We start from the raw sequence: 26,740 nt of genomic DNA, 5'->3' as shown, positions 1-26,740 counted from the left end.
CTCACCCCTCCCTGGGGCTGGGGTCTATGCACCCCGCAAGTGACGCCCTTGCTGGCGTCTGCTGCGCCCATCCTGGGCTTCCTAACATGGCGCTCCCCCTCTTTGGGGCTCGCCGTGCCCGCCTTGGGCTCGCTGATAAAAATCGCCCCTCTCTCTGGGGCTGGGGTCTACACACCCCACACACAACCCGGGGTCTTTGTTCCCCGCCCGCAACCCACTGGTTGCACCCGCAACCCACTGGTTGCGCTCCTCACCGCCAGTTGCGCCTGCACTGGCGCGTAAGCTGCGCCTTCACTGGTGCTGTGAGAATGATGCACCCTCCTGGCGCTAGACCGCTCCCTCACTGGCGCTGGGGCACCCCACCCCTATGGGGTCCCTATGAGGCCTCCTCCAACCCCTACAGCCTCACCCAAGCCTCCGGGTGTAATACAAACATTAACCAAACACAACACAAGCCTCCTGGCTGTAACTCAAACCTGAAGCCCTATGGCTATAACAACATTGCTCCATATGACAATGGTACTTGCTACTAGGCTCCTTTCCACATCCTCACTCCCGGAGCTCCTGCCTCCCAGGCTGCTGGCAGAGAACTGCCAGCCTGGCCTCAGCCCTGGGCTTTATAAGGGCCAGGCCCTGCCTCCTACAGGCAGCTGGCTCCCCTTAGTTGCTCCGGCAACCCTCAGCTGGGCTCGTTATGTCAGGCAAGGGCTCACTCACTCACTCCCTGGCAGTTTCTCCTCTCTGGGAGCAGGGGGTATCGAGGTGCCCTGCGGCACTGTTTTCATAATTAAGAACTCTAGAAAAATTCCAGAAAAAGCACATACAATATACATTAGCCAATGACGTTTCATTAGTATTAGTGTCTGAACTGGATTCAATGTCATCATAAAAAATCATAACATTCAAAAAGATTGAAAATGAGGCCTCCCATTCTTGAGCTGTGAAATATCAACAAACTGGTACTAAATTTCTTTATGATGAAGATGAAATCCCAAGAATAGCAGGTCAGTGGTCTGATGGGTTCTGTGTAGAGGTTAAAATCTCCTCCCTCCACTCTGTGTACATTGTACCAATAGTAAATGAATATTAAAATTCAGGAATGACTTCCCAATCATCAGAACAGTTGTAAAAAATACTAGTTTATTATTTTAAATGTGGAAACCTTTTTATTCTTCATTATCAGTACAGTGTGAAATTTCTTATTTATCTGTATATTTTTGTATCTCTGGGTAAGGCCATTCATACTATGAGAATATAAATGTAATTGATTTGTAGATCTCCCTGTCCCCATCTTTTGAAAAGCGTTATTCAGAATGGACCATGGAAAAAAAATAGGGGAATAGGTCCAATGTGTAAAGAAGAGGAAACCAATCTGCTCAGACCCCCAGGAAAACACCTGCTAGTAATTGTGAGGTGACATAAGCATTTGTAGAGGGCTACTGTTAGAGACTGGGGCAAAGGAGCTTGGGGACAGTCACCTGACAGAAGCCAGGAGTCAGGATAAGAAATGGAATTGGGAGCCAATGCCAGAGTCAGGAAGTGCCAGAAGTCTAGACTGGAACGGGGAGTCAAAAGTGAAAACCAGAGATACAGTAAGAAAAATCAAGGAAGCACATGGAAGTCAGAAGTAAATACCTCAGTCACTGCCTGGGCAAGTTACTGCAGGCTCAGCCTAGATTTAAAGGCTGGAGCATGTGGAGGCTCTTTCCTTTGGCACCAGTCCAAACAACCAGGGAGCATTGAACAGGGAGAAGAAAGAGGATAGTTTGCTAGTAGTTTCCTGGGAGCAAGAGGAGGAAGTGGAAGAGGCAGCGGGCACCAGATCCTGCTCTGGGAAGGTAACTGAGCCAGGGTTGCCTGTGTGTTTGGCTTGCTGAGGCTTGTTTGGTGGGTTTGCGTGCTTGGGTGTGTGCTCTGAGCAGCTGAGTGATCTAATTGCTCGTTGATTGCTGCCTGGGCATGACAAAGGGACCTAACAAAAGGGCCTCACAAGTCCAGCCCCAGGAGGGGTATATAAGGACCAGCTGAAAAATCTGAAGTGCACTTGGTGATCAGCTGCTGGGAGATCCTGCCCCCACCAGTTGGTGATCAGCTACTGGGGGATGCGCCCCTCCCCCCATCAGCAATTTGGTGCCCCCCAGACTTGGGAGGCACCAGTAGCCCATGGCTGGAGGAAATCTCTAGGACTGTGGAGAAAGGACTGCCAGAGGCAGTGCGAGAAGACGAATAGGAAAAGGGCATGGACTCTCAAGAAAGTGGAAGCTAGAAGCTTATATTTGCTGGCAGCAAGAAGAAGTCATCATCCCCACATGCAGTGGTTTAATTGGAGAACAGATATGGAATGCTAGCAACACAGGAGGAAGAGTATATTCCATTGATGAAAGAGGCTAGGTCAGGAATCCCCATGTCACAGAAAGACCTCACACTTCCTTCCCTTCCCCCATCCATTTCTATCTTTCTCTTTTCCCTCTCTACCCCCCACCCTCTCCTTCTTATATGAAATAAGGTCTAGGATAAATCTTTTGTGAGTTAAGCTAAGGAAATGAGTGTACACATTGCAATGTGTTACTATATCTTAATAGATATAGATGAGTCTTTTGGGTTATGTATTGCTATTTTTGCTATCTTGTACTGTTTTATATTCAAATGTTTGCTATTTTGTGCTATTCTTATACTGGTTTTGTATACTTCAGGCCTGCTTTCATGGTTAACCAAAGTAATGTCAAGCCCCATTTTGTAATGTCAAGATTCCATTTTGTTATGTTTTAACCTGCTTCTCCCCTTGCTTGTCAAGACATGTCGTAACCCCACTGTAATGTCAGCTGTGCCTATATGAAAAGTTGGTCCCCAAGTGAATGGAAACTGTAAGTGCATATATGATAGTGACAAAGGTGGAAAAAATGGACCCATCAACACAAAAATACACAGGAATAGCCCTGCATTCAATTGGAAATAAGATTCCAGGAAGCAATCAGGAGCAGTATGGATTTCCAGTAACCCCACACCACCCTCATTGTGAATTCTGAGAAGAAGCCCCCCACCCAAAACAGTCAGAAGAATAGATACATCAAAACTGCACGTCCCACCAGGTGGGACTCTCATCAATGAGAAAATGACAGCTGTTAGCCCCTCTTCCATCTGGGGTTTCAATCCACAGGGATCAAAAGGGAACTGCCTGATAAAAAGGCAGGGGAATGTGAACCTGGTGGATGCCTCCCTTATCTGGACCAGCACCCCACCATGTAACCTGCACCAGCCATCCAGCAGAGGATCAGCCAGCGACCTCCTCTGGACCCCAGCCTCGGGATGACATCTTCTGGCCATCGATCATCAACCCATGGCACTTGGATAGGTAAATATCACCTCAGTGCTTCCCAGTCTCTCCCTACAGCATATCTCTCACTCTCCCTCCTGACAGACAGCTGTGTGCTGAAGAAGTCCGTGTGTGTCTCTCTTTCCCTCCTCACTCCCGACCAGCACTACAGCTGTGTGCTGCAGATGTCCCTGTCTCTCTCTTTCTCTCTCTGTCTCCCTCCTCCTCTGACAGACAGCTGTGTCTCTGTCCTTGCTCTCCATGGGCACCACAGCTGTGTCTAACAGACACCTGTCCTTCTTCCTCTCACCCTAAAACCAATCTCAGGACCTCTCCTGCCTCTTCCTCTCCCTCCTGCTCCTCAGTGCACCCTATCCTTTGATCTCTGCTAATCACAGGCACTGGACTCAGCGAGCAACTGGCACCATGTCTAGCCTTTTGCTAAACGTATCCAGTTAACCCCGCAGACTCCACTCCGATCCGATCCATAATCAGTCAATTATCTGTAACCACCATATACCATCTACAACCATATCCCACACTTGCAGCTATCTGAAGTTATCACACCCTGTGCTCCTGGCAAATATCATTCCCCTCAGAGATAGCGCTAACACTGCACATCTCTAACGCAGTGCCTTCATCTCTCTTTCTCCCTCTCTTCCCCTAGGACTGCATGCTGCCAATTTCAGTCTCCAATTACCAACCCACAGTCACCTTTGTGTGTGTGCGTGTGCATGTGTGTGCATGTGTGTGGACCAACAGTTTCTTGTACCTGTTTTAGTTTCTTGTTTTTATTTTATGTTTGCGTAGTTACACCCTTTTCTAATAAACCTGATATTGCTGATCCTGAGCATTGGTCTTTTTTGTCAAGTCAACACCCAAAGTGGGAAGGATTGAGATGGGGGAGTGGGGTCACAATGCTGTGGGGCGGGGGGGGGGGGTGAGGCCACCAGCACTGGCCTCAGCCCGTGCCTCCCCCCTTCCATCATCATCACCTGCAGGGCCACTGTGGCAGCAGTTAGGGAAGCAGCAGGCCTGACATGTGGTGGGGAGGAGCAGTTGCACCACAGTGGTGGGAGCGGGGCCAGTGCAGTGGTAATGGTGGTGGGAGGGGAGGAGTGGGCCTGGGCCTGACACAGGGGGAGGGGGAGGATGAGTGGGCCCAAGGAGGAGGGGGGGGAGGAGCCGGCCTGAGGAGGGAGGAAGATGCTGGCCCGCTGCAGCGGTGAGGGGGAGGAGGCCTGGATTGGGGGGGATGGGTCTCCATCCCTGCCCACTCCCCCCTATCATTCTTGATGGGCAGTTGTCTAGTAAAATAATAATAACTGATTAAAACATTATAAAGAATCAATCATAACAAGGTTAGCCTTATCTTAATAGCTAAATTGTTCATTATTAAAATAGCAATATAAAGCAATTAACAGAATAAAGCAAATATAGCTACTGTAATACAACACCATCACCTCTACAACTTCCACCCGTTCTTTCCTGTTAGGCAGAATCATGTCCAAGATCCACCTTCCAGAACTGAAGGTTGTTTCTGCATAAGTTTGGAACCAGATCAACATTTTATGTTTGGTTGTCTTGTCCTTCCACCAGATGTCCAGAAATGCAATCTTCTATCAGTACCATCATTTGTTTTTTGGATACATTTGTCGCCTCCTTTACTTCTTCTCATTTATTCACGACTGTCTCTATTAAACCCAATCAACATGACAGTGTGATGCTGGAGGATCATGGGGGATCCCTGTCGTACTTCCCCCAGTGTACAAATGTAAGAAAAAGCAAAGTGTCTCTAAATGGTACCTCATTCTAACAAGTATAATTTTTGAGCATTTTGATGATTTTGAAGTGCTTCAAAGGGCAAGTATGCCTTCATAGGCACATGAAACCCATCAAATGTAACATGGTCTGTACCTTGTGCCCTGGAGAACACTGAAGTAAGGTCCATGGTAGTGTGAAAATATATCTGTCATTACAGGTCCTGCATGGGAACCAGAAGTACCAGGAGACACTCATGCACTGAACACAGTGATGGAGGGCACTATTGGTAAACTGAATGCATGCCAGAAGTGCCATGGAAGCTGGATTTATCAGTGTCTATTCCACTTTCAAGGATGCATGTGATGTCTATGATACAAGGATGGAGTGTGAATTGGTCTCTATATAAATTATCATCACCTGAGTTCTTTAAACCCTTTTCAGCCATCCTTTTGAAGCTGATCCATTGCACCTTGCATTTAATATTAATTAGGTGTACAGCCCTCACTTTTATAGCTTCTACCCATAGGGATAAGGGACCCAGGCTAGAACACAGGCTCCCAAACCTTCCTGGATAACATCTCCATTACTAAGACCTACAAATACTCTGATTTGTACTCTTCTTGTTGTTTCCATGTATTTCCCTTCCTTGGTTACCCAGTGTGGGAAAACTTCCAGAGGAAGGTTGGAGAAAGGGCTGGGTAATGCCTACCTTGAGATTTGGCAGATAGGGCACTATGCTAGGATATAGATTATATAGATTTAAAATTCCTGTGGGTAAGGTGTGGGCTGATGAGCTAGACCTTTGGTTTCCTTCTTCCTGGACAGGTGCTTTTACCACTACGCTGTCATCTAAAACACAGGAGGGTTACTGCTCCTGCCTTATTTCCAGCATGTATGCATGCATGCATGCAGAGTGATTCTAATTGGCCATAGAGGAACATAGAATCATTAACAGTGAGTGAATACCTCTGACTGTAGCTATGCAGCTATGCGTATGTCATTAAGGCAAGTAAGATGATACAGAATTTAGCACCAAGGTTCCCACCAAGCTGCACGCATGCCTGGCCATGCACAATTAAAAATCTTGCAGCACAGTAACTTTAATGCTCCTCTCCCTAGAGAGGAGTTGGGCTGCGGCTTCCCAGAGAGGAGCTGGACACAGAGCGCGGCAGAGTCACTGGGGCCAGTGGGGGACACTTACTGAACGTAAGCTCTTCACTCCTCATGCGGGGCAGACAGCCACACCTCCCAGAGGTGAGGCAAGGTGGGGCTGGGGCTGGGGGCTGGCATGGGCTCCACCGGCTCCAGGGAACTGTTCCATAGACTCTGCTGAGTCTGGGGAACTGCTCCACGCCCCTGCATTGCCTCAGGGAGCAAGGAGACACATGGCGTCAGGGCTGGGAAGCAGAGCAGTTCCCCAGAGCCGGTGAAGCCCGTGCCAGCCCTGAGCCCCAGGCCCCATCCCTGCCTCGGGAAGGAGCTGCTGCCTGCCCTGCATGAGGACTGAGGAGCTTACCATTGGTAAGTGTCCTACACCAGCCCTGGTGCCTCCCTTCCTTTTCTATCAACCAATTGTGTCCAGTGCATGGCTGCTCCACAGCACTCCACTGTGCTGCTCTGGGAAGCAGTTAGCATGGAGAAGGGTGGTGAGTAAGGGCCACAGTGCTCCACATAGGGCCAAATCCTGCCCACTCCTACCTGGACACTTACTGCGGGACACTTACTGGCAGACTACGCTGAAAGGGGGAGGTGGGACCGAAGCGGCGCGTTCACAAACTGAAGCGGTGTGCTCACAGATCGCTACTCCTTAGAGGGAACATTGTTTAGCGCTTAAGTTCACTCAAGCCCTCTAACACATGTAACAGAAGCTAGCCCTGACTGACTTTCCCAAGGTCTCTTGGGATGCTGGTTGTAGGGCAGAAAATGGAATCTGGGTATTACAGATTCTAAGCTAGTAGTTGGGCCTTCCTGTCTCCCTTGCTAGCATCATCCCCAGCCCATGTATGCATTTACCTTCTCACACAGACTGTCACCTATAGACTGAACATGAGTTCTGGGCTACACATATATACAGCTGCCTGAGTGTTGTAGGGCATGTGTAGACAAAACGGGTGCCCTAAATTGAAGCAGTGGATTTTAAAAAACACTGCTTCAATTTAGAAGCAATGAAACCCCTGTGTTACATGCATACACCCTGTTGACTTACTTGCCTTTCCGGTGGGGATGGAAGGGCGAGCTGCTAGTGGATGGAATGGTCCCTGGGCTACAGCGGGGGGGGGGCTGTTGCTTCCCTCTGCAGCAGCCATGCACCCCGCCCCCCAGCGGCACCCACCTGCAGGCACCTGGCTTGGGCAGTCCCAGGGGGCACCGTAGCTGTGGAGGGAAGCACTGGGCCCCTGCGCAGCTCAGGCAGGCAGGCAGTCTTGGGGCGGCGGGAAGCTGCATGGAACCCAGGCCTTCGCTCCACAACTGCAGGGGCAGCATGAGTTTGCTGCATCTCAAGTCATTTAAGGTGCATTACGCCACCAAATTTCCTACAGCAGCTGGAATTAATGCACAATACACCACCGAAGCATGAAAACATTGGCACCATTAAAGAGGTGCAAAAGTATTTATCCCACTTTAAAGTCTTCTGCACACACCCCCCTTATTTCATCTACATACAGCCCTAGTTCTCAATTTCAAACTGTGACTTAAGTCAGGAAAGCATAGCCAGCCAGAAACCCATAAGTAGATTACATTAGGCCAGTGATTCTCAAACAATTAGGATGCCACAGTACCCTGGGGTGCCCTAGAATCCTTACAAGGTTGCTGCAGGGTACCCTGCAATGAAGCACTGGTATGCGTGAAACAGTTATTCACAAAATAAATCCAGAGACTTTGACAAGGAATCAAAAGTGTCAGATATTCTGGACTCCTGTATTCTTTCTGCAGTGTTTACTACAGAACAACTTCACTACTATTTCATTTTCTTGGCGGTGCTCTTTTTGAATCAGCCACCCCCTCCTCCCCCCAACCCTGCCCCACACACACTTGGCAGCCCAGAGAGTGAGAGAGAGAGAGAGAAAGACATGATCCAGGGCAAATGAAGATACATGGAATTTTTCCCATTAATTTCCTTGTGTTTTATGTAGAACTTGAGAGGGGAAAGTGAGAGAATCTGAGAATTATCAGAAGTCTAGGACAAGTAAAAAATATGAAGTTTGATCTATGTTTTGACAGCACTGCCACAGGGGAGCATAAACCATTGTTCCTCACTAGCCATTTGGACTCTTTCAGTAGCTTCTCAAGAAACTCCCTGTATAAATTGTCAGCATTGCTGGGGGGTTCTTTGGAGGTTGAACCTCAAGGGAAACTTGTGAAGTGATTAAATAAACCATTCTTCCCTGAACTCTGGTATTTTGCATGATGCAGTTTTGAAGGAGCATTTTGGGGCTTGAAAAGAGAGAAAGAGAGAATGACTGCTGATATTAAACACAACAGAAAGACAAAGTACTAATTACAAAGATAAAGAGAGAGAGAGGGAAGAGGAAAGAGAGGTGAGGGGTAGACAGGGAAGAATGGAGGAAAGGAAGATCAGTTTCTTCCTGTGTCTGCAGGAGTGGTAAGAAGGTCTGGTAGAAAATGTAAAAGCCTTGCAGTAGTCACTGTGGGATAGTCTGCTTCTCCTCTTTGCATTACAACCGATTCCAGATCTCTACTAGCTAGAGACCAGTTTGACTCTCAAATCATGTGATTCAATGCCCCTTCTACAAAATGTCTGTTATCTTCATGTATAGCCTGGTTCTTCCTGCTAACCATATAGATGCCTATTTTGGAGCTGTTACTACAATCTTGGATTCAGTGGGTTCCTGTGATTTAATAATGCCATGGGTGAGGATTTATTTTATTTGTTTTAAATTTTCTGACTCTGAATGAAATTGAATGCCCTCTTGTTCTTACTTTGTGAAATATAGAACATGTACTCTGAAAGAGATATATAGACAGGGTGAGAGAGAGAGAGAGAGAGAGAGAGAGAGAATGTTATTATTCTATCATTTTTACTATGTAATTAAAGCAGCATTATGTTACATATTTCTAGAGAAGAAGACTTTTGTCTAACTTAAAGATTAGTATATTCATCAAGCAAATATTTTGTTTAAAATATTATCCAGTCATGATAAAGTTTGGCAGATCAGCCACATAGAGAACATACTCACATTTGTATAAGTTTGCTGCACAGTGGTAACATCTTGAATTAGAAAGATATTTAATTTGACAAGAAATATCTAAGATATTAGTTTCCTTCCCATGCTATATTGTAGTATTTGTTTATACCACAGTATATGGACTCAGAGAGTGACCCTGCATTATTTAAAAATTGTTATAGTGCCACAAAAGCATTTATTTGGTTATTTAAAAGTAAATGGCTGCAGACAAACCATGCCCTTTTTAACCAAGTAAGGGATCTTTTTAAGCAGTGAGGATGTAAATTATGCCCCTCTCCATCATCATGTTGGTTCTTCATAGATAGTCAGCCTCACTCATGAGGCATTGTGGAGGAAAGAGTTTGCAAATTGTCATTTCTACTGGCCCCAGAAATTCAATACAGCAAAGACAGTGTGGATAAACTATGCTCCAGGCTTTTCTGGACACTAGGCTATAACAGCAAATGATGAAGGGCTGCTCTGTAATTCTGTGACTCAGCAATGTATTGGTGTTGGTCTAAGGCAGTGGTTCTTAAACTTTTTTTTTTTGCACACCACTTGAAAATTGCTGAGGGTGGACCACTTAATAAACTTTTTTTTTTTTGTTCTACAAATCAAAGCACACAACTCATATTTTAATATCAGTAGTCTTACCTTACGAGTACAGATATTCTCAATTGTTCCACAACCTTTCTGTGGACCAGTGGTGGTTCATGGACCACAGTTTGAGAACCTCTGATCTAAGGTATTTTGTTCCTTGCTGCATTGTATACACTGATACACATTCTCACTCTTCAAAAACACAATGTATGGTTTTGAAACATGGAAAATCTAGGCATTGCACAAAACCAATGTCAAAATAAGAACACACACTGCAAGTCAAGAGACTTGGGTTGTAGTCTCAGTTCTGTAAATGGATTTTAGCTGTTCTTAAAGGCCAGGATTGTCAAAGAAATCTTAGGAAGTTCATTTCTCAACTCTGACTCTACACAAAGGAACTGGACACCCAAATACTTGTGCTTCTGTGGAAATGCCAGTCTAGTCCAGGACTCTATTCCACTTTCCAGAAGGAATAGGTTCTCATCTTTTAATCAAGAAAGTATGAAGAATGTCTGGTTTCTACTCTTAGCTCAGATAGACTAAAGAAATATCGATGGGTGCATGAATGGAAAGCAAGAGTAATTTTAATTAGCAGTCTATGCCCTTTCCAACTGTGTAAATGGCCATTTATTTTAGCAGCATTTCTATGCCCAGAGGGATTCTCTGCCTGGACACACAGTTCTGCATATGTAGACAATTATGTATTCAGACACTCACAGGATAGATTAAGGACCAGGGTTCTAGTCCCTCCTGACCCAGCAGAGGCAGGAGTTTGGGTTTTCACTGATTTGTTAGAGCAGGTCTCTAACCACCACAACACAGGTCTAAAATGTTGTCCTGCTTTTTTCTGGCACTCTGTCTGAACTGGTCCACTAGGCAGCCATGAGCACAAGGTATACTGGAGACACTTGATCAGGGGGAGGGCATATAATTAAGTCAGAGAGTGCATGGCTTGGCAAAGTGACTGTTGACTTTGAGGGAGAAAAGCCTAGTTTCTCACCTGGGCTGCTGCTTCTAGGGAGGTAGAAGCTTTCTCCTCTATCCTTCTTTTAGTTTGAGTGTTTCAATGATTATATTAGTGACTCTGTTTCAAAAGGTGTGCCAGCAAAGGTATTTGGTAACATCTCATTTGTGCTTAGAGTGCTCTACTTGGAAGTCAAAGAGACCCCACTCCCCAAATCCAATTATCTCTGCATGAAGGGGCAAAACCTAGGTCCTCTGATGTCCTAGATGAATGTCCCAACCATTCAGCTGCAAAAGATACAATCCTGAGACTCCAAAAAGATCCTCTCCCTCATTCTTTGCTGGTCAGCATATACATAGATATTGTCCTAGTTTCCTAAGGATAGAATTCCTCTGGGCATGTAAGTGCCAGGAATGACCCTTTAGCGGACCAGGAAAAAATAGATTGGTCAACTTTGGTAATTTCTCTCTTTTGACTTCATGGGTTTCAGGAGGTAAAAGGACAGAATGGGAAAATCAAATGAAACCACTGTGATGGAATTTGTTCTCTTGGGCTTCCCTGGATCCCACTCTTTGCAGATGTCCATCTTCCTGCTCTTTCTTCTCATGTACACCCTGACAGTCATTGGGAATGTGGCTATCATAACCCTTGTAATGACCAACCATCGCCTCCACACCCCCATGTACTTTTTTCTCTGCAACTTCTCTTTCCTAGAAATATGGTACACAACAGCTTCTGTTCCCAAGATGCTTGCAATTTTTCTAGGGAAAAGCAGAACCCTCTCCTTCCCCAGTTGCCTCCTGCAAATGTACTTCATTTTCTCCTTTGGCTGCACAGAATATTTCCTCTTGGCTGTCATGGCCTATGATCGCTATTTGGCCATATGCTATCCACTGCGCTATAGATCTATTATGAACATAACCTTGTCTACTCAGATGGCCATTGCATGTTGGGTGTGTGGTTTCCTGCTTATCTCAATACCAGCATTTCTGATCAGCAGACTGTCTTTTTGTGGCCCTAATGTCATTAACCATTTCTACTGCAACATAGATTCCTGGATAGTCCTGTCTTGCACAGACACACACACAGTTGAGACAACAGCTTTCATCATCTCAGTGATTGTCATCCTTGGCTCATGTGTGATTACTCTACTTTCATACATCTATATCATCTCTACCATACTGAGAATCCCTTTGGCCAAAGGACAACAAAAAGCCTTTTCCACTTGTTCTTCCCATCTTGCTGTTGTGATTATATGGTATGGCTCCACCATTTTTCTTTTTGTCAAGCCTTCTGCCCAGAGTTCGTTGGAGCTGACCAAAATAGTGAACATCCTGAACACAATTGTGACACCATTGCTAAATCCTTTTATCTATACTCTGAGAAACAGGGAGGTAAAGAAAGCCTTGTGCAATGTGTTCCGTGGGAAGTGAACTTATTTCCATGTGCCTCAGAGACTATTTAATTCAACATGGTTATGTTAATAGATCAAGCTGCACCTACTTGAGAGACCATATATTTATCCCTAAATGACCATGACAGCTGTATTTCTCTGCAACAGGGGAGTTCAAAAAGATCAGCGCATAATGTATGAGAAGTAGGAACCAAGCTCTTTTGATGGGAAGTTTTTAGTTGTGGAACAAACTCCCATAGGAACATAAGTTAATATAGTGTCTCAAAATTTGTTGTAAATATTATGAAAAATTCTTTGAAAAAGGAAAAAAGAAAGATTTCCACTGTAAGAATCATCTCCTCAACAATGATATTCCTTCTACTAAAAAGAAATAAATAAAACTAATAATAATGACAATATCAATTAAAATCCATAAGTTATCTCATACAAAGTGAAACTGACAAAAGAGAGAAGTCCCAGAGACTCCATGAAATCCATTAGGAACCTCTCTTTTGCATGGAATCTGGTAATACAATGATAGTTGGCAGGATAGAAATATAACTTACTAAATACATCACACAAATAATTTAAATAAGTTAGCTGAAAGTCTGCCAGGGTCTCTGTTGTTAAATTTTAACATATAAGACAGGGAATTTCCAGAGGATTGGATGACAGCTATTCTTGCCCCAGTATTTGAAAAGACTATAAAATAGTACCTGAGAAGACTTAGGTTGGTTAGTTTGACATTGATTATAGTCACAAAGATAAAATATCTAATATGTGACTCTACTGATAATGACACATTAAAACTAGAAATGCTCAATTCCCTCAAAAATTGGGAATACAAAATGTCCATGGTCCCTGGCACATCTTGGTGATTTCATCTTAGGGCTAAGATGAAGGCATATTATTACAAAAGTAAAAGTGCTGATGGCTTTCCTGGGATTTGAGTAGAATGTATTAGGATTCAGGATTGTTGCCTAATAAGTATAGGGCCACTGCTTTATAAGAAGGACTGCATCCTCCAAAACAGTGGGTCTGAAAATGAGTAGGAGTCATTGTGGAAAATCAGAAGGCAAGGTGCTGGCACATGGGTGCGATGGCTAAAAATAATTAAAAATACCCTGTTTTGATACTTAAGAAACGTATAAAAATCACAGAAAAAAACCACATATAATACACATAAGCCAATGATGGTTTATTAGGATTAGTGTCTGAACTACATCAAACGTTATTGTAAAAAATCATAACATGAAACAAGAGTGAAAATGAAGCCTCTGATTCTTGAGCTGAGAAATATAATCAAGCAAACTAGTACTAAATTTACCCTGCAAGTGAAACCCCAAACTGATCTGGTGAGTGGCCTGATGGGTTCTCTGTAGAGGTTAAAAACTCCTCTATCCATTAATTGTATGTTGTAACAATTCTAGTTGAATATTTAAGTGCAGGGATGACCTCCCAATCATGAAAACAGTTGCAAAAAAATCCAGTTTATGATTTTAAAATTAAAACTTTTTTTTTATTATTCACCACCATTACAGTGTGAAACATCTTACTTATTTCTATATTTTTGTATTTTGGGGTAGGATATAAATAGATTTGAGTCATAGCTCTCCCTGTCCCCATCTTTTGAAACATGTTATTTAAGAATGTATCACAGAAAAGTAATTGGAGAATAGGAGGTCCAGTATGTAAAGAGGAGGAAACCAATCCACTCAGACAGGCTTCTGCTGGCAACTGTGAGGTCCCATAGGCATTTGCAGATGGCAATTGTTAGAGATGGGGCAAGGGAACTCAGGGATGGTCTCCTGATAGATACGTAAAGTCCAGGAGTTGAGTTCCCATGGATCCAGGAATCAAGACCAGACATGGAATCAGGAGCCAAAGGCAGAGTCAAGATATAATGATATTGCAGGAGTTCAGACTGGAATCAAGTGGTGGAAGTAAAAAATGGAAATCCATTAAGGGGAACCAAGGAAGTTCACAGGAGTTAAGATTAAGTACCTCAGTCTTTGCCTGGGCAGGCTAGTATAGGCTGTGCTTAGCTTCTAAAGGTTAGAATGCATGGAGCCTGTTGTCTGTGGCTTTATGGATGGGCTACCCTGATTGCCTCAGTGTGCACCAAAAACATGGGATCCATCTGATGAGAACTGGAAAGAGTATCTTTGGGCATTAGGCCTATGCAAGTAGGCAGCTATTCAATCTGGCTTTGGATCTGGCCGCTTCAGATGCCAGTGATATCATCTGGAGCTCTGGATGGGATTCCCACTTCAATCCAGCCGAAGCGGCTCCGAAGCTTCAGAACTACCTCAGAGATCCGGCAATAGGGTGTAATGGGGAAATCAATGAAATATCTATAACTTTATTGTTTTCCGTCTGATTTGGAGGAAACCTGCAAGGTTGGTAGCCTCTGCTGAGAGCTTGAAGTCTGCCAAGTTACAAGAAGATCAGTGTAGGGATTCAGGGGAAACTGCACCACAAATTCTTGAAAGCAAAACTCATTTTATGTCTGTGTGTTACATTATGGGGGGGGGGGGGAACTGCAGGGGTAGTAGCCCCTGGTGAGGCCACAAAGGTTGCCATGTTTCAAGAAAATAGGTACAGGGGTTTGGGGGGAACTGCACCTCAAGCTGCTGACAGGCAAAACTTGTGACATGGGTGACACTGTGTGTGTTAAGGCACAGCGGGGTGAAAGCTGCAGGGATGGTAGCCCCTGATGCAGTCATGAAGCCTGGCAGCTGTCTAGGAGATAGGTGCAGGGATTCTGGGTTCTGAGGCCCTGCACCTCTAGCTGCTGACAGGTAAAACTCATGACATGGGGAAGGTCCAAACTGCTTTGGAAAGCCTAACAAAGCCAGCGCTTCAATCCAGACATGCTTCTTCGGATGCTGAAGTGTCTGAAGCTTCTTCAGATCTGAAGCATGGTCCAAAGCCTCCTGCAGCCCTATTGGGCATCATCTGGTCAACCTAGTAAGGCAGGCTTGAAACTAGGTATCACAGAAGGTGATGATCAAAAGCCTCCAGCAACAGAAGACAAGGAAAGCGTTTTGAGCACCCTCATTTTGTTTTGAAGTTGTTTCAATGCTTTTTGTTTTATTTTGATTTCATTGTTTCAAGCTCAAAACGCATCAAAACAGCTTTGAAATGGAATACTCAGCAAAATTTCACGCAGCCCTAGCAGCCATTGTCCCCTACACAAAGGCAACAGACAGAAGGGTCTGAGTTCAAGTCTAGCCTGACTGCCCTTCTGCTCTGGCAGCACAATTCCATAGCACACCATCTGCTATGAGCCAGCCTGACCAACTCCCCCATGGCACAAGCACAGGGTCTGAGACTGAGAAATGCTTACCCAATGGCATGATGTTGTGGAGGGAAACCTGGAGGAAGGTGGACTGAAGCTTCACCTACACATCAACCTGGAAACCAGGTTGGTGAAGTAGAGATGGGCACTGTAAATGGTCATCAAGTGCATACCACATGCTTAATCAACATCACTGAGGAGTTCACAATCACAACCTGCCTGCAGGAACCAACAGGCCAGACAACCCACCTACATACAGGTTTACGTTTCCAGAGGTACCAAGATTCCCAAAAATATACAGAAAAGCATATAGTGCCACAAGCACCATTTTGGCAACCCAAAGGAAAGAGAAGGACCCAGGTATCTTGCTGTTTCTACAAAGCTGGCAGGCCTCCCTGGGCAGGTACCACATATGGGTGTCCTTTCGTGTTGCCTTTCAGTGATGACTGAAGTATGGAGACCGTGTCTTTCTTTTAATTTTTTGGTATGGTTCTTTGGTGCTTTTGTTGTGTTTAGTAACAAGAGGGGCACGTGTTAGACTTGTTTTCTGAGGGGGGAAGGGGATGACTTCTGCATCCCCTCTTTAGGATAGGTTGGGGTGGGTGGGATTGTCCTCCCAGGTGGTATGTTAGAGTAGTAGGAAGGATTGAGTGGGGAGTTTTGGTCAGAGGAAGGCTTTCTTGTAATTGGATGGGAGGGGTGGTTGCAAGGTGTGGTTGGGATTGGCAGGAGGGGCTGAAATGGAATATTTGTGTTTTGAAGTGTTGTTTGGGTAATCTTATCTGTAGGGTATTTGTTTATTGTAAGCCACTCTGTGCTTTTTGGAAAGGGCATGACATAAATCTAGAAAATATATTTAAAAAAATAGTATATAAATTACTATATGTATATGATAACAATAAGCCAACCAGCTCACTTACGGACTTTCTTAAATGCAACCTGGCACCTACATGAATCTTTGACTAAATGCTATTGTTATTCTGGACCACATAAAACAGCAGGCTAGACCACTGGCCTGCTGTTCATCCTGGGCTAAAGCCCTGTACCCTGCAGGTCAGCCCACTTCATTACAAGGGTCCCTTTCTCTTTAAGAGCTACAGAAATATCTACCTATTGTTCTGCGCTTCTGAGTGGTGCAAGGCTCCAGGTAATGCATCCCAGGAGCCCTACAAGAAGAGATGCTTCAGATTCTAAGCTTTTGGGCCATGATAGCTTGCAAACCCAGTTCATCTGCAGAAATAAATCAATCATCTGCAGAAATAAATCAGATTTAAGCTATTTTTGCAACTCAGTCTCTGAGTGACTGAAGGCTACCAAGGTATCTTTGCTTTTGACCTCTAGTTTCTACAGCATTAGGGGATGGAGAACATAGATAGATCAACAGATGTATTATGAGAAAAGAATCCTGGCACATGTGGATCAAATGCATCAGAGGTTGAAGAAAATGTCCACAAGTATCATCTCCAGCAAGTTTGTTTTTTTTTTTTTTTCTATTAAATGTGTTCTGGTATTAATACAACGACTTAATTAAAGAGTATTCATATTAATTTAATTCCAGACTCTTTGAGATACTTACAATTAATGTAATTAAATATCTGAATCTAGTGAGAAAAAAAATATTCCCTGCAGAAAATTTTAATTTTTCATTCTACACAGAGAGAGAGAGAATGAATTATGCAGAGAACATTTTTGTCTATAGAAACCCTCACAGCAGATTTTCAGCTGACACATTTTGAAGACTGCAAGTTAAAACCTAATTTATTAATTACAAGTATTTTTTTTCATTAGGCCTCAAATAAAAGATCATATTTTTCTGAGAGGAATCTGTAGTGGATTTTTTTTTTTTTAGCTGAAAAAAAATCATTGATGTAGAAGAAAAAAATGTACCTCTAGCTTTAAAGACTGACTCTAGTAAATCCTATAAACTAAGGTCAGAGCTGAAGCAACAACCACAGCCTATAATTCTGAACTTCCCCAAAGGGGTCCGAGAAGTCAGTAGGGTTAGAACCTAGATCTCCATGTCCAGAACTAAGTGCATTTGATCCTGCTGCAGGAGGCTAAATGCAGATTCTGTGAACAGGTGAGTGGGGCATGAAGGCAGTAAGAACAGTGCCTCCCTAAAAGACTTTGCAACCCAAGTAGAAAAGTCTCACAGGTCAATGACACAGAGCAGAAGGAACTGAGGGATAATACAAGCTCCTCTGTATAGAGATGGTAGCTGAGCTGGCTCAAGGAGCCATATCGATTTAAAACCAGATGAGAGACAAGATGTAAAGAAATCTTTGTGTGCAATCATGCCATAATAAATAGGGCTGATAGTGCTGCCCCAGGATGGTGGAGGAAGAGGGAAGGATGCTCTGGTGGCATTTCATTGTTATTGCTTCATACCTATTGTCAGCCCTTTTTTGTCACAATGGTGCAGAGATAGAGTGTGGAGGTATACATGTCTACTAGTGAATAATTTGTAAAATCCTTGGATTGGGGCTATCGTTTAATGTATAATGTTCATCTCATACATTGAATCAGATCCTTATGGTATCTAAACTGAAACAGTTTCCTCGGCTATAGGGGAGCTCTGCCAAGTTCCAGAATAGAAGCATTAGGTGTACAACATGGGAGGTGATAGAGCCTCTTTAGGCAGCACTGGTAGGTCCCATCAACAGTATTGTGTGCATTGTTGGGTTCCACAGCTCAAAAAGGACATGGAGAAGAGAAAGAGGGTCCAGAGGCAGGAACAAAAATGATAAAGGTTTGGAAGGCAAGTTGTACAAGGAGAAATTGATGGAAATAGGCATGTTCAGCTTCTGCAAGTGGTGATTAAGAGAAGAAATAATAGCACTCTTCAAATATTTGAAGGTCAGCTATCCAAAAAAAGGAAGATATCTTTTCTCTTTTGCTACAGGGAGGACATGGGCCAGTGGCTTGAAATTGTATCATGGTAGCTTTAAGTTGCATATAAAAAGAAACTTCACTGCTAGAGCAATGAGGCAGTGGAATAACTGCCTATGGAAGGTGTTGAATCTCCATCATTGGAGGTGTTTAAGAAGAAGTAGTGCAAATATTGGTCAGGGATGATTTAGGAGGAGCCAGGCCAATCCTTTGCTATGCATATTTCCCCTGATTCTGAGCATCGCTGGTTGCTGCATGTGGTTGGGAAGGAATTTTTCCTCCCTCCTTTAGTTACACATCAGGGTTGGTTGGTTGGTTTGTTTGTTTGGGGGGGCTGCCTTCCTCAAAGGATTTAGTATTGGATTCATTCAGTGCTTGGGATTTTGACTGGGATGTGCCAATGCTCCTACTGGAATGAAAACCAAGAGGTTCCTGGTTATAGGGTCTTCCCTCTGCTCAGGGTCAGACCAACACCTTTTTTGAATTCATGAAGGAATTTTACCCCATGGTTAGGCTAGTATAGACTGTGGAGGATTTTGCCTTCCTCTGTAGAGGGTGGAGGGCAAAGCTCTCTTCCTTGGCTCTCCTGAGCATGTTTTAACAGTTCCCACAGCACAAGGACACTACCACCCATTATCCCCAAACTTTACTGTGGCATGTAGGAAGTTATTCTTTGTGGCTGTGTCAGGGCTGACTATGTATTTTTGCTATCCGGTTAGACAGTAGATTTGTATCAGATGGTTTGGATAGGGATGATCCTGTCTCTGGCAGGGGTTGAAGTATATGACCTCCAGAGGTCCCTCCAGTCCTACCTTTCTATGATAAGTCTCTCAATGCATCTAATACTCTGATTTTCAGGACTAATGTGCACTAGTTGTATTTGGATAACATTATTGTTGTTGCTGTTACTGTTGCTGAAAATACAGAATCAAATTCAGAATTAGTTTTTTTCCAATTGAAAGATAAACAAATTTCCACTGGGGCATGTTGTCGTGTCACCTCATGTGAGGTCTTTGTCCCTGTTTTCTTCGCTGGACTAAATTCCATCACCAGAATTTATATTTCATGATACATTGTGGTCTCATATCATGATATGTTACATGGTGGCTTTCTTTCCTGATGAAGATTTTGAATGTTTGATTTCTTAATTAAAAACAAAAAAAAGTGCTACCAGAAATCTTTATTTGTGTAAAATTTAATGTATTTCATGTATTCAAAAACTTGATGTTTCCCTAAAAAATAATTCTGGAAAAAAATAGTGGTTCTAGCACGTACTGTTTTAACTGAAGTTATGAAGTCTTTGTAGGAGAATCAGGTTGCATTTGTTACTCGCATCCCGACCTACTCCTTAATTCTTACATCCACAGGCATCATACAGTGCACTGTGAAAGCTAGTGTCCAACCAAACCACCATGACTGAGTTCCTCCTCCAGGAATTCTCTGAGAATTGGGAGCTGCAGATCTTGCACTTTGCCATCTTTCTAACAGGATACCTGGCACCTTTGATGGGGAATCTCATCATGGCTATGTCCTTTGACCACCACCTTCACACTCCCATGTATTTCTTCCTCATGAATTTGTCCATCCAAGACCTTGGAACCATCTCTGTCACTGTTCCCAAATCTATGGTTAATTCAGTGTTAAACACCAGGTCAGTTTCCTATTCTGAATGTGTTACTCAAGTGTTCCTCTTTATCTTCTTCAATACAGCCAACTTTACCTTCTTCACTGTTATGGCATATGGCAGATATGTTGCCATCTGCAAACCATTGCATTATAAGACCATTGTAAACATGAGGGCCTGTTTCCAAATGGAAACCATTGGGTGGGTCATTGCAATTCTCAACTCTGCACTGCACACTGGTAACACCTTTCAGCTACCTTTCTGCCCGTCCAACATAAACAAGTTCTTCTGTGATGTCCCCCAGCTGCTCAAGCTCTCCTGCTCTGATTCATACAGCAGTGAAGCTAGGATTCTTGTTTTTAATGTCTTTTTAGTGTTAACCTGCTTTGTTTTAATCTGTATGCCATATCTTCTGATCTTCAAAACCATGCTGAGAATCCCATTTGAAAAAGGCCAAAATAAAGCTTTCTCCACCTGCATTCCTCACCTCACAGTAATTTCCTTATTCCTTTTTAATTGGCTCCTCTACCTATCTAAAGCTTATTTTCAGCTCTTATTTGGTTCTGGATTTCATAGTAAATGTGTTCTATTCTATGATGCCTCCAGTAATGAATCCCATCATCTACAGCATGAGGAACAAGGAGATAAAAGTTGCTTTAGGGAAACTACTTGTTTTCAGGTTATTCATTAAGGAAATATTTTCACCTCTCTTTAATAATTGAGTTTAGACCTACAGTTGCTTGTAGGTATAACCATATGAGCTGATTGTCTCCATCATAACCTGGTGGACAGTATGATTATTATCTAAAAGCATTCAGCCTACTTCCACTATAATAAGTGGCATTCATATTGGTTTACTTGATTTGAAATACTACCAGTAATAATAAAATTAATATAGGTAGCTTTTATTTATTTATTCATGAATTAATTTGATTTCTATGTTGTCCTCCCCTGAGAGGCTTAGAGAAGCTTACAATACCAAGATTATAGAAATAGATAAAATAATAAATCAATAACAAACAATTCCCACCAAAATAACCAAAGCTTAACCCCACCTACCAAAAGCCTTCTTAAATAAACAAGGTCCTACACTGCTTCCAACAAATATGGAGGCTCAGGCTGTGGTAATCCCCAAGAGGATGGGAGTTCTAGAGCCAAGGAAAGTAACTGAGAACAGCCTTCCATGTGGTTTGGCAAAATGGTACATGCAAAATGGATGGTACATGCAAGATGTTGTTCTTAGCTGATATTAGGGATCACAATGGAACCTAAATGAGGCACTCCTTTAGGTGTGCAGGACCCAAGCCATATAGGGCTTTACAGGTATCTTCAGTCTGGAAAAGCGCAGGCTCGGGGGGGACCTGGTGGCAGCCTATAACTATATAAGGAGTGTAGATTAGGATCTGGGAGAACAGCTGTTCACCAGAGTGCCCCATGGGATGACGTTCATAAACTTCTCCAAGACTGTTTCAGGCTGGACATAAGGAAGAACTTCTTTACTGTCCGAGTCCCCAAGGCATGGAACAGACTGCCTCCACAGGTGATGCAAGCACCTACTCTGGACTTCTTTAAGAGGCACTTGGATGTATATCTTGCTGGGATCCTGTGACTCCAGCTGACTTCCTGCCCTTGGGGCAGGGGGCTGGACTTGATGATCTTCCCAGGTCCCTTCCAGCCCTAATGTCTATGAATCTATGAGATCAAGACGCAGCACCTTGAATTGCACTTGAAAAGCTACTGTTAGCTAGTGGAAACTGGAACACTGGAGTGATATGACCCACCCCTTTGAAAATGGGACTCTGGGTTCTGCAGCAAGGCTGTCACTGCTTGGAGTTATTCAAGAAAACCAATGATGCATGGAAAGTGGAGAATATTGCATTGCTGGAGGACACAAAGTCCAGTGACTGGTTAAAGGAAGACAAGGTCCCTTGGGTGAATTTGATATCTTTTATTAGACCAACCCAAATAGTTGGAGAATAGTTATTAAGCAAGGTTTCGGGTTCAAAAACCCTTCGTCAGGCTAAGGAAGTTTCAGCAGTTGGTGAGTGCTCTTTCTGGATGGAATGAAAAGTAAACAAGCCAGGGGCTGGGCTGGGGAGTCAGTTGCCAGGCAGATTATAATGTATCAAAAATCCAATGTCTATGTTTAGTCCATGATCTCTAGTATCCAGTAGGTTGAGAAAATGGAGCTCATAGGCTCATCTCTGGGAAGTGTTGTGTAAGTTTCCCTTGAGGATCAGGACTGAGAGATTTGAGAGAGAGTGGCCCTCCTGTGAGAAATGTGCCCCCACTGGTAATTGAGTATTTCTGTCTTTGATAGATTTCCGGTGTGCGTTCTGGTGTGGTTAAAGGAAGAGCAGTTTAGAGCTGACATACGGGATTTTTTTTTCCCCATTAATTGATGGGAAATTATATGGGCTATTTGCTAAAGTAGGGGTTTTGTAATGAAGGCAGAGGTTCATCATGGTGGATGTATTGCTTTCATTTTGGTGGAACAAGTCAGGTGTTTTTTTGTGATGTGTTCTTATAATGCTTTATTGAGGCCTTAATTTGGAATCTCTGCTCTCTTATCAACATAAGGAAATAAATAAAAAGGACAATGGTGTGACTTGATTTTATGAAAGTTCAGCAACTGAGGGCTCTGGGAGGTATCATATCTACTCAATCCTAAGACAAGTTCCCCCCACCCCGCCCATTTAACATGGAGGAAAATGCCCCTTATCTTACAATCGAGTGCGTTGGTGGTGGTGGTTGTGAGGCAGCTGCTGTGCCTTGGGCTGCAACCCCTACCAAAGGTAAGGGCCATAGCTGCAGATGCTGTCTGCCCTCTGCACCCCCTGCTGCCTCTGCACTGTGCCATTTCCCCCTGCAGCCCCTTACCTACTTCATCCCCCATGCAGTCTCTATCCCTTCCCCTTACCTTTACTTCATGCCAGTATGAATTATTCATGCTGCATCCTGGGGCCCTGAGAATAGACCCAACCTGGGCCCATACCAACAGCACCAAGCCTGCATGGCTGCATGAGGTGGGGCCATGAGCAAGATCCATCAGAAAGGGTCAGAGTACACCAGCATGAACAGTTATGAAAACAAAAACACCCAAGGGACATGTATCCAGCTATTTATGGCTATGGGAAGGATGCTTTATGATTACTTTGTGCAAATTCTCCTATCATAAGAACTAAGGGCATTGCATTATCCATTTAAAAGACCAAGACTTCTTTAAATTTTGTAACAATGGGTGAGATTACACATGGCAATTCAATCATGATAACAGCACTTAAAATGTGAATGATCACACATTAAGGCTTATTAGCTAATGCTAAGTATCTGTTAGGTGTTTTAAATATATGCCACTTTTGACTTTGCTACCTAGTTAGAGTTATCTTCTGGGTCTTTATCTGATATTAAACCACCAATATCCTTGAGGTATCTCCAATATCCTAGGAGTCATTTCTCCCAGATAAACTAGTTATATCACCCAGGACTCTATGGCCTTGGACTGACAGCTGGGAACAGCTGGGCAATAGGTGAGTGGGGATGGGGGGAGTAGGGACGGGGAGAGGAAAAATTAGGGAAGGGAAGTAGCCAGGGAGAGAGGAGCATGGAGTTGTGGGGAAGGTTGGAGGAAGCAAGGAGGGGGAAAGGGGGGAGCGGGTGGGTGCAGGGAAGCTGCCAGGCTGCTGCTCTTCTGTCCCTCAAATCAGCTCCTTTAGCCCCAAATCATAGTCCTGCCACTCCAATTGGCCCTCCACTGCATTCAGGCCTCCCAACTCCTGGAACAATGTCTTGCTGCCCTGATCAGCCTAAAAGCAGCAGAGGTGCTGGTGTGGGGGTTCCCCTTCCCTGCCTGCTCCTGGGATCCCTGCAGACCCCACCCACCCATGCCCAGATCCAGCCCCCACCAGGCCCCACAACTAAAGGGAAGACAGGAAGAAGGTGGTGGTAGCTGCCAGGTAACTGTGGGAGTCAGTGGGGCATGTAACCTGGTGTAAGAGGGCAGCATGGGCCACAGGAAGCCCAGGAGCAGGCAGGAAGTGGGATCTCTTCTGCTCTGGTGACACTGCTCTCATGCAGTGATCCAGGGGTAGAGGGGCCAACTTGGGGGTCCAGGAGAAATCCACAGATGGAGGGACTGATCACAGGGTGGAGAGGAGATCAAGGTGGTGATGGGGGGCAGTGGAACAATTGTGGGATAGAAGGAGCAATCCAAGCAGCTTTCCCTCTTTCCCTGCCAGACTATACTCTGGCTAGAAAGCCTACCGACGCAGCTGAGTATGCCATATGCCATTAGCCTTCTTGGCAACAAGAGCACACTGTTGGCTTATATTCAGCTTATTCTCCAGTGTAACCTCCTGGCCCTTTTTGGCAGAGTTTCTGCCCAATCACTCAGCCCCCAGCCTGTACTGGTGCTGGACTTTGCACTTTTCCTTATTGAACCTCATGAGATTGCTTTTGGACCAATCCTCCAACTTACCTAGATCACTCTAAATCCTAGCCCTACCATCCAGTGTATCTACTACTACCCCCCAGCTTGATGTTATCTGCAAATTTCCAGAGGGTGCAGTGCACGCTATGCCATCTTCCAAGTTGTTGATGAAAACCTTGAACAAAACTGGCATCAGGACCAACCCCTGGGCCTCTCCACTTGATACCTGCAGCCAAGTAGACATCAAGCCATTGATTACTACCCCCTGAGCCTGATGCTCCAGCCAGTTTTATGAATACCTTAGAGTCCATTCATCCAAGCCCATACTTCCTTAGCTTGCCTGTGAGAATGTTGTGGAAGACAATATCCAAAGCCTTGCTAAAATCAAGGTACACTGGTCTTCCCACATCCACAGAGCCAGTCATCACATCATAGAAGGCAGTCAGGTTGGTCAGGTATGACTTGCCCCTGGTGAATCCCTGCTGACTATTCCTCATTACCTCCTTCTCCTTCAACTGCTTAGAAATGGATTTCTTGAGGATCTGTCTGATGATTTTGCTATGGTCTGAGCTGAGGCTGACTGGTATGTAGTTGCTAAGATCCTCCTTTTTCCCTTTCTTAAATGTGGGCATTATGTTTGCCCTTTTCCAGTCATTGGGGATCTCTCCTGATTGCTATGAGTTTTTAAAAAGGAGGGTCAATGGCTCTGCAACCACATCAGCCAACTCCTCAGCACCCTTGGGTGCATCTTATCTGGCTCCATGGACTTGTATATGCCCAGCTTTTCAAAATAGTCCCTAACCTCTTTTTCCACTGTTGGCTGCTCACCTCCTCCCCAAACTATCCTGCCCGGTGCAGTAGTCTGGGAGCTCACCTTTCCTGTGAAGATGGAGGCAAAACAGTCATTCAGCACTTCAACCTTTTCTGCATCCTTTGAAAAGCAGGTCAAAGAAACACTTGTATAGGATGGTTTAGATAGGGATGATTCTTCCCTGGATGGAGAGCTGGAAAGGATGAACTCCTGAGATCCGTTCAAGACATATTTTTCAATGATTCTGGGATCCCTAAGAAGAACTCTTAAAATATACTGCAGATGAATTCATAACCTCACACAACACAAGTATCAGCACTGTTTTGGTAGAATCTAGATGGCCACTGAATTCACATAGAAACAAAATGCTTAATGGTACTAGTAAAGCAGCTGTCTTGAAGCAACCCAATTTTTGTTTCTATTTCATTTGTACTAAAAACATGAACGTAGGGAAGTCTGAATTTCTTTGACAACACAGAATTTAGCAACAACTTTTCTTACGGCCTCTTTTACCTCTTTGTTTCTCAAGCTTTATATGAAGGGGTTAATTAGGGGAGTGAGGACAGTGTAGAAGAAAGAGAATGCTTTATCCAAGTCTCTCAGGGTGTCTTTTTTTGGTACCATATACACAATAAATAAGGTCCCCTAAAATATTGTCACTACAGTGAGGTGGGAGGAGCAGGTGGAAAAAGCCTTTTGCCTCTTGGTGGTAGAACTGATTTTCAGGATGGTTGTGATGATACAATTGTAAGATGTCATTGTTAATAAAAATGGTGGAAAAGTCCATAAAGGAAGCAGAATGGCAGCTACAACTTCTAGCATGAATGTGTCACTGCAGAAGAGCTTTACGATTGGGATAAAATCACAAAAGAAATGGTCAATTTCATTAGGGCCACAGTAAGTTAAATTTAGCATTAAAAGTACTGTTATACTAATAGCCAGAAAACTACTTATCCAGGACATGGCTGCTAGCTGTAAGCAGAATCTTCCATTCATAAGAGATGCATAGTGCAGTGGTTGGCATATTGCCAAATACCGGTCCTAAGACATTGCTGCTAAGAGACAGCATTCTGAACCTGACAATAAACCAAAACAAAAAAATACTATGTGAAGCATCCACTGAATGAAATGGTTTCATCTCCAGTCACAAAGCTTGCCAACATCCTGGGCAGAATGGCTGAAGTGTAGCAGGTCTCCAAGCAGGATAAATTCCCCAGGAAAAAGTACATGGGGGTATGAAGATGGTGATCAACTACAACCAACACAAGGATGAGGATGTTCCCAGCCATGGTCAGAATGTAGATTGCTAGAAACACTGGGAAAAGAAGAACTTGTATTTCTGAGATGTTCCTGAATCCCAGGAGGATGAATTCCCTGACTGCTGTTTGGTTTCCCCACTCTGTGTTCTCCCCTGGGTGCACCTTAGAGACAGAACACAAAACCAGAAAAAGATTATGAAGTGGGA

At 44.0% G+C, this 26,740-nt stretch overlaps 1 protein-coding gene and 1 pseudogene across 1 annotated transcript; one reads left to right on the top strand and one right to left on the bottom strand.

Annotated features, from left to right (window-relative positions):
• Positions 1-11,334: 11,334 nt before the first annotated feature.
• LOC102574098 (olfactory receptor 6F1-like) lies at positions 11,335-12,261 on the top strand. Its single transcript, XM_006259789.1, has one exon. It carries the CDS (start codon positions 11,335-11,337, stop codon positions 12,259-12,261), a length of 927 nt encoding a protein of 308 aa, XP_006259851.1.
• A 13,545-nt stretch (positions 12,262-25,806) lies between these two features.
• LOC132251897 (olfactory receptor 8U3-like) lies at positions 25,807-26,325 on the bottom strand (annotated as a pseudogene).
• Between the last annotated feature and the right edge of the window lie 415 nt (positions 26,326-26,740).

The sequence above is a fragment of the Alligator mississippiensis genome, chromosome 7 (assembly GCF_030867095.1).
Source record: "Alligator mississippiensis isolate rAllMis1 chromosome 7, rAllMis1, whole genome shotgun sequence".
Classification (NCBI taxonomy): Eukaryota; Metazoa; Chordata; order Crocodylia; family Alligatoridae; genus Alligator; species Alligator mississippiensis.
Note: the sequence above shows the minus strand (reverse complement) of the source record. Positions and strands in the feature narration are given on the sequence as shown.

Bases quoted from the DNA above. Each gene is read 5' to 3' on its own strand.
- LOC102574098 (XM_006259789.1), top strand. From the start codon at position 11,335: ATGGGAAAATCAAATGAAACCACTGTGATGGAATTTGTTCTCTTGGGC.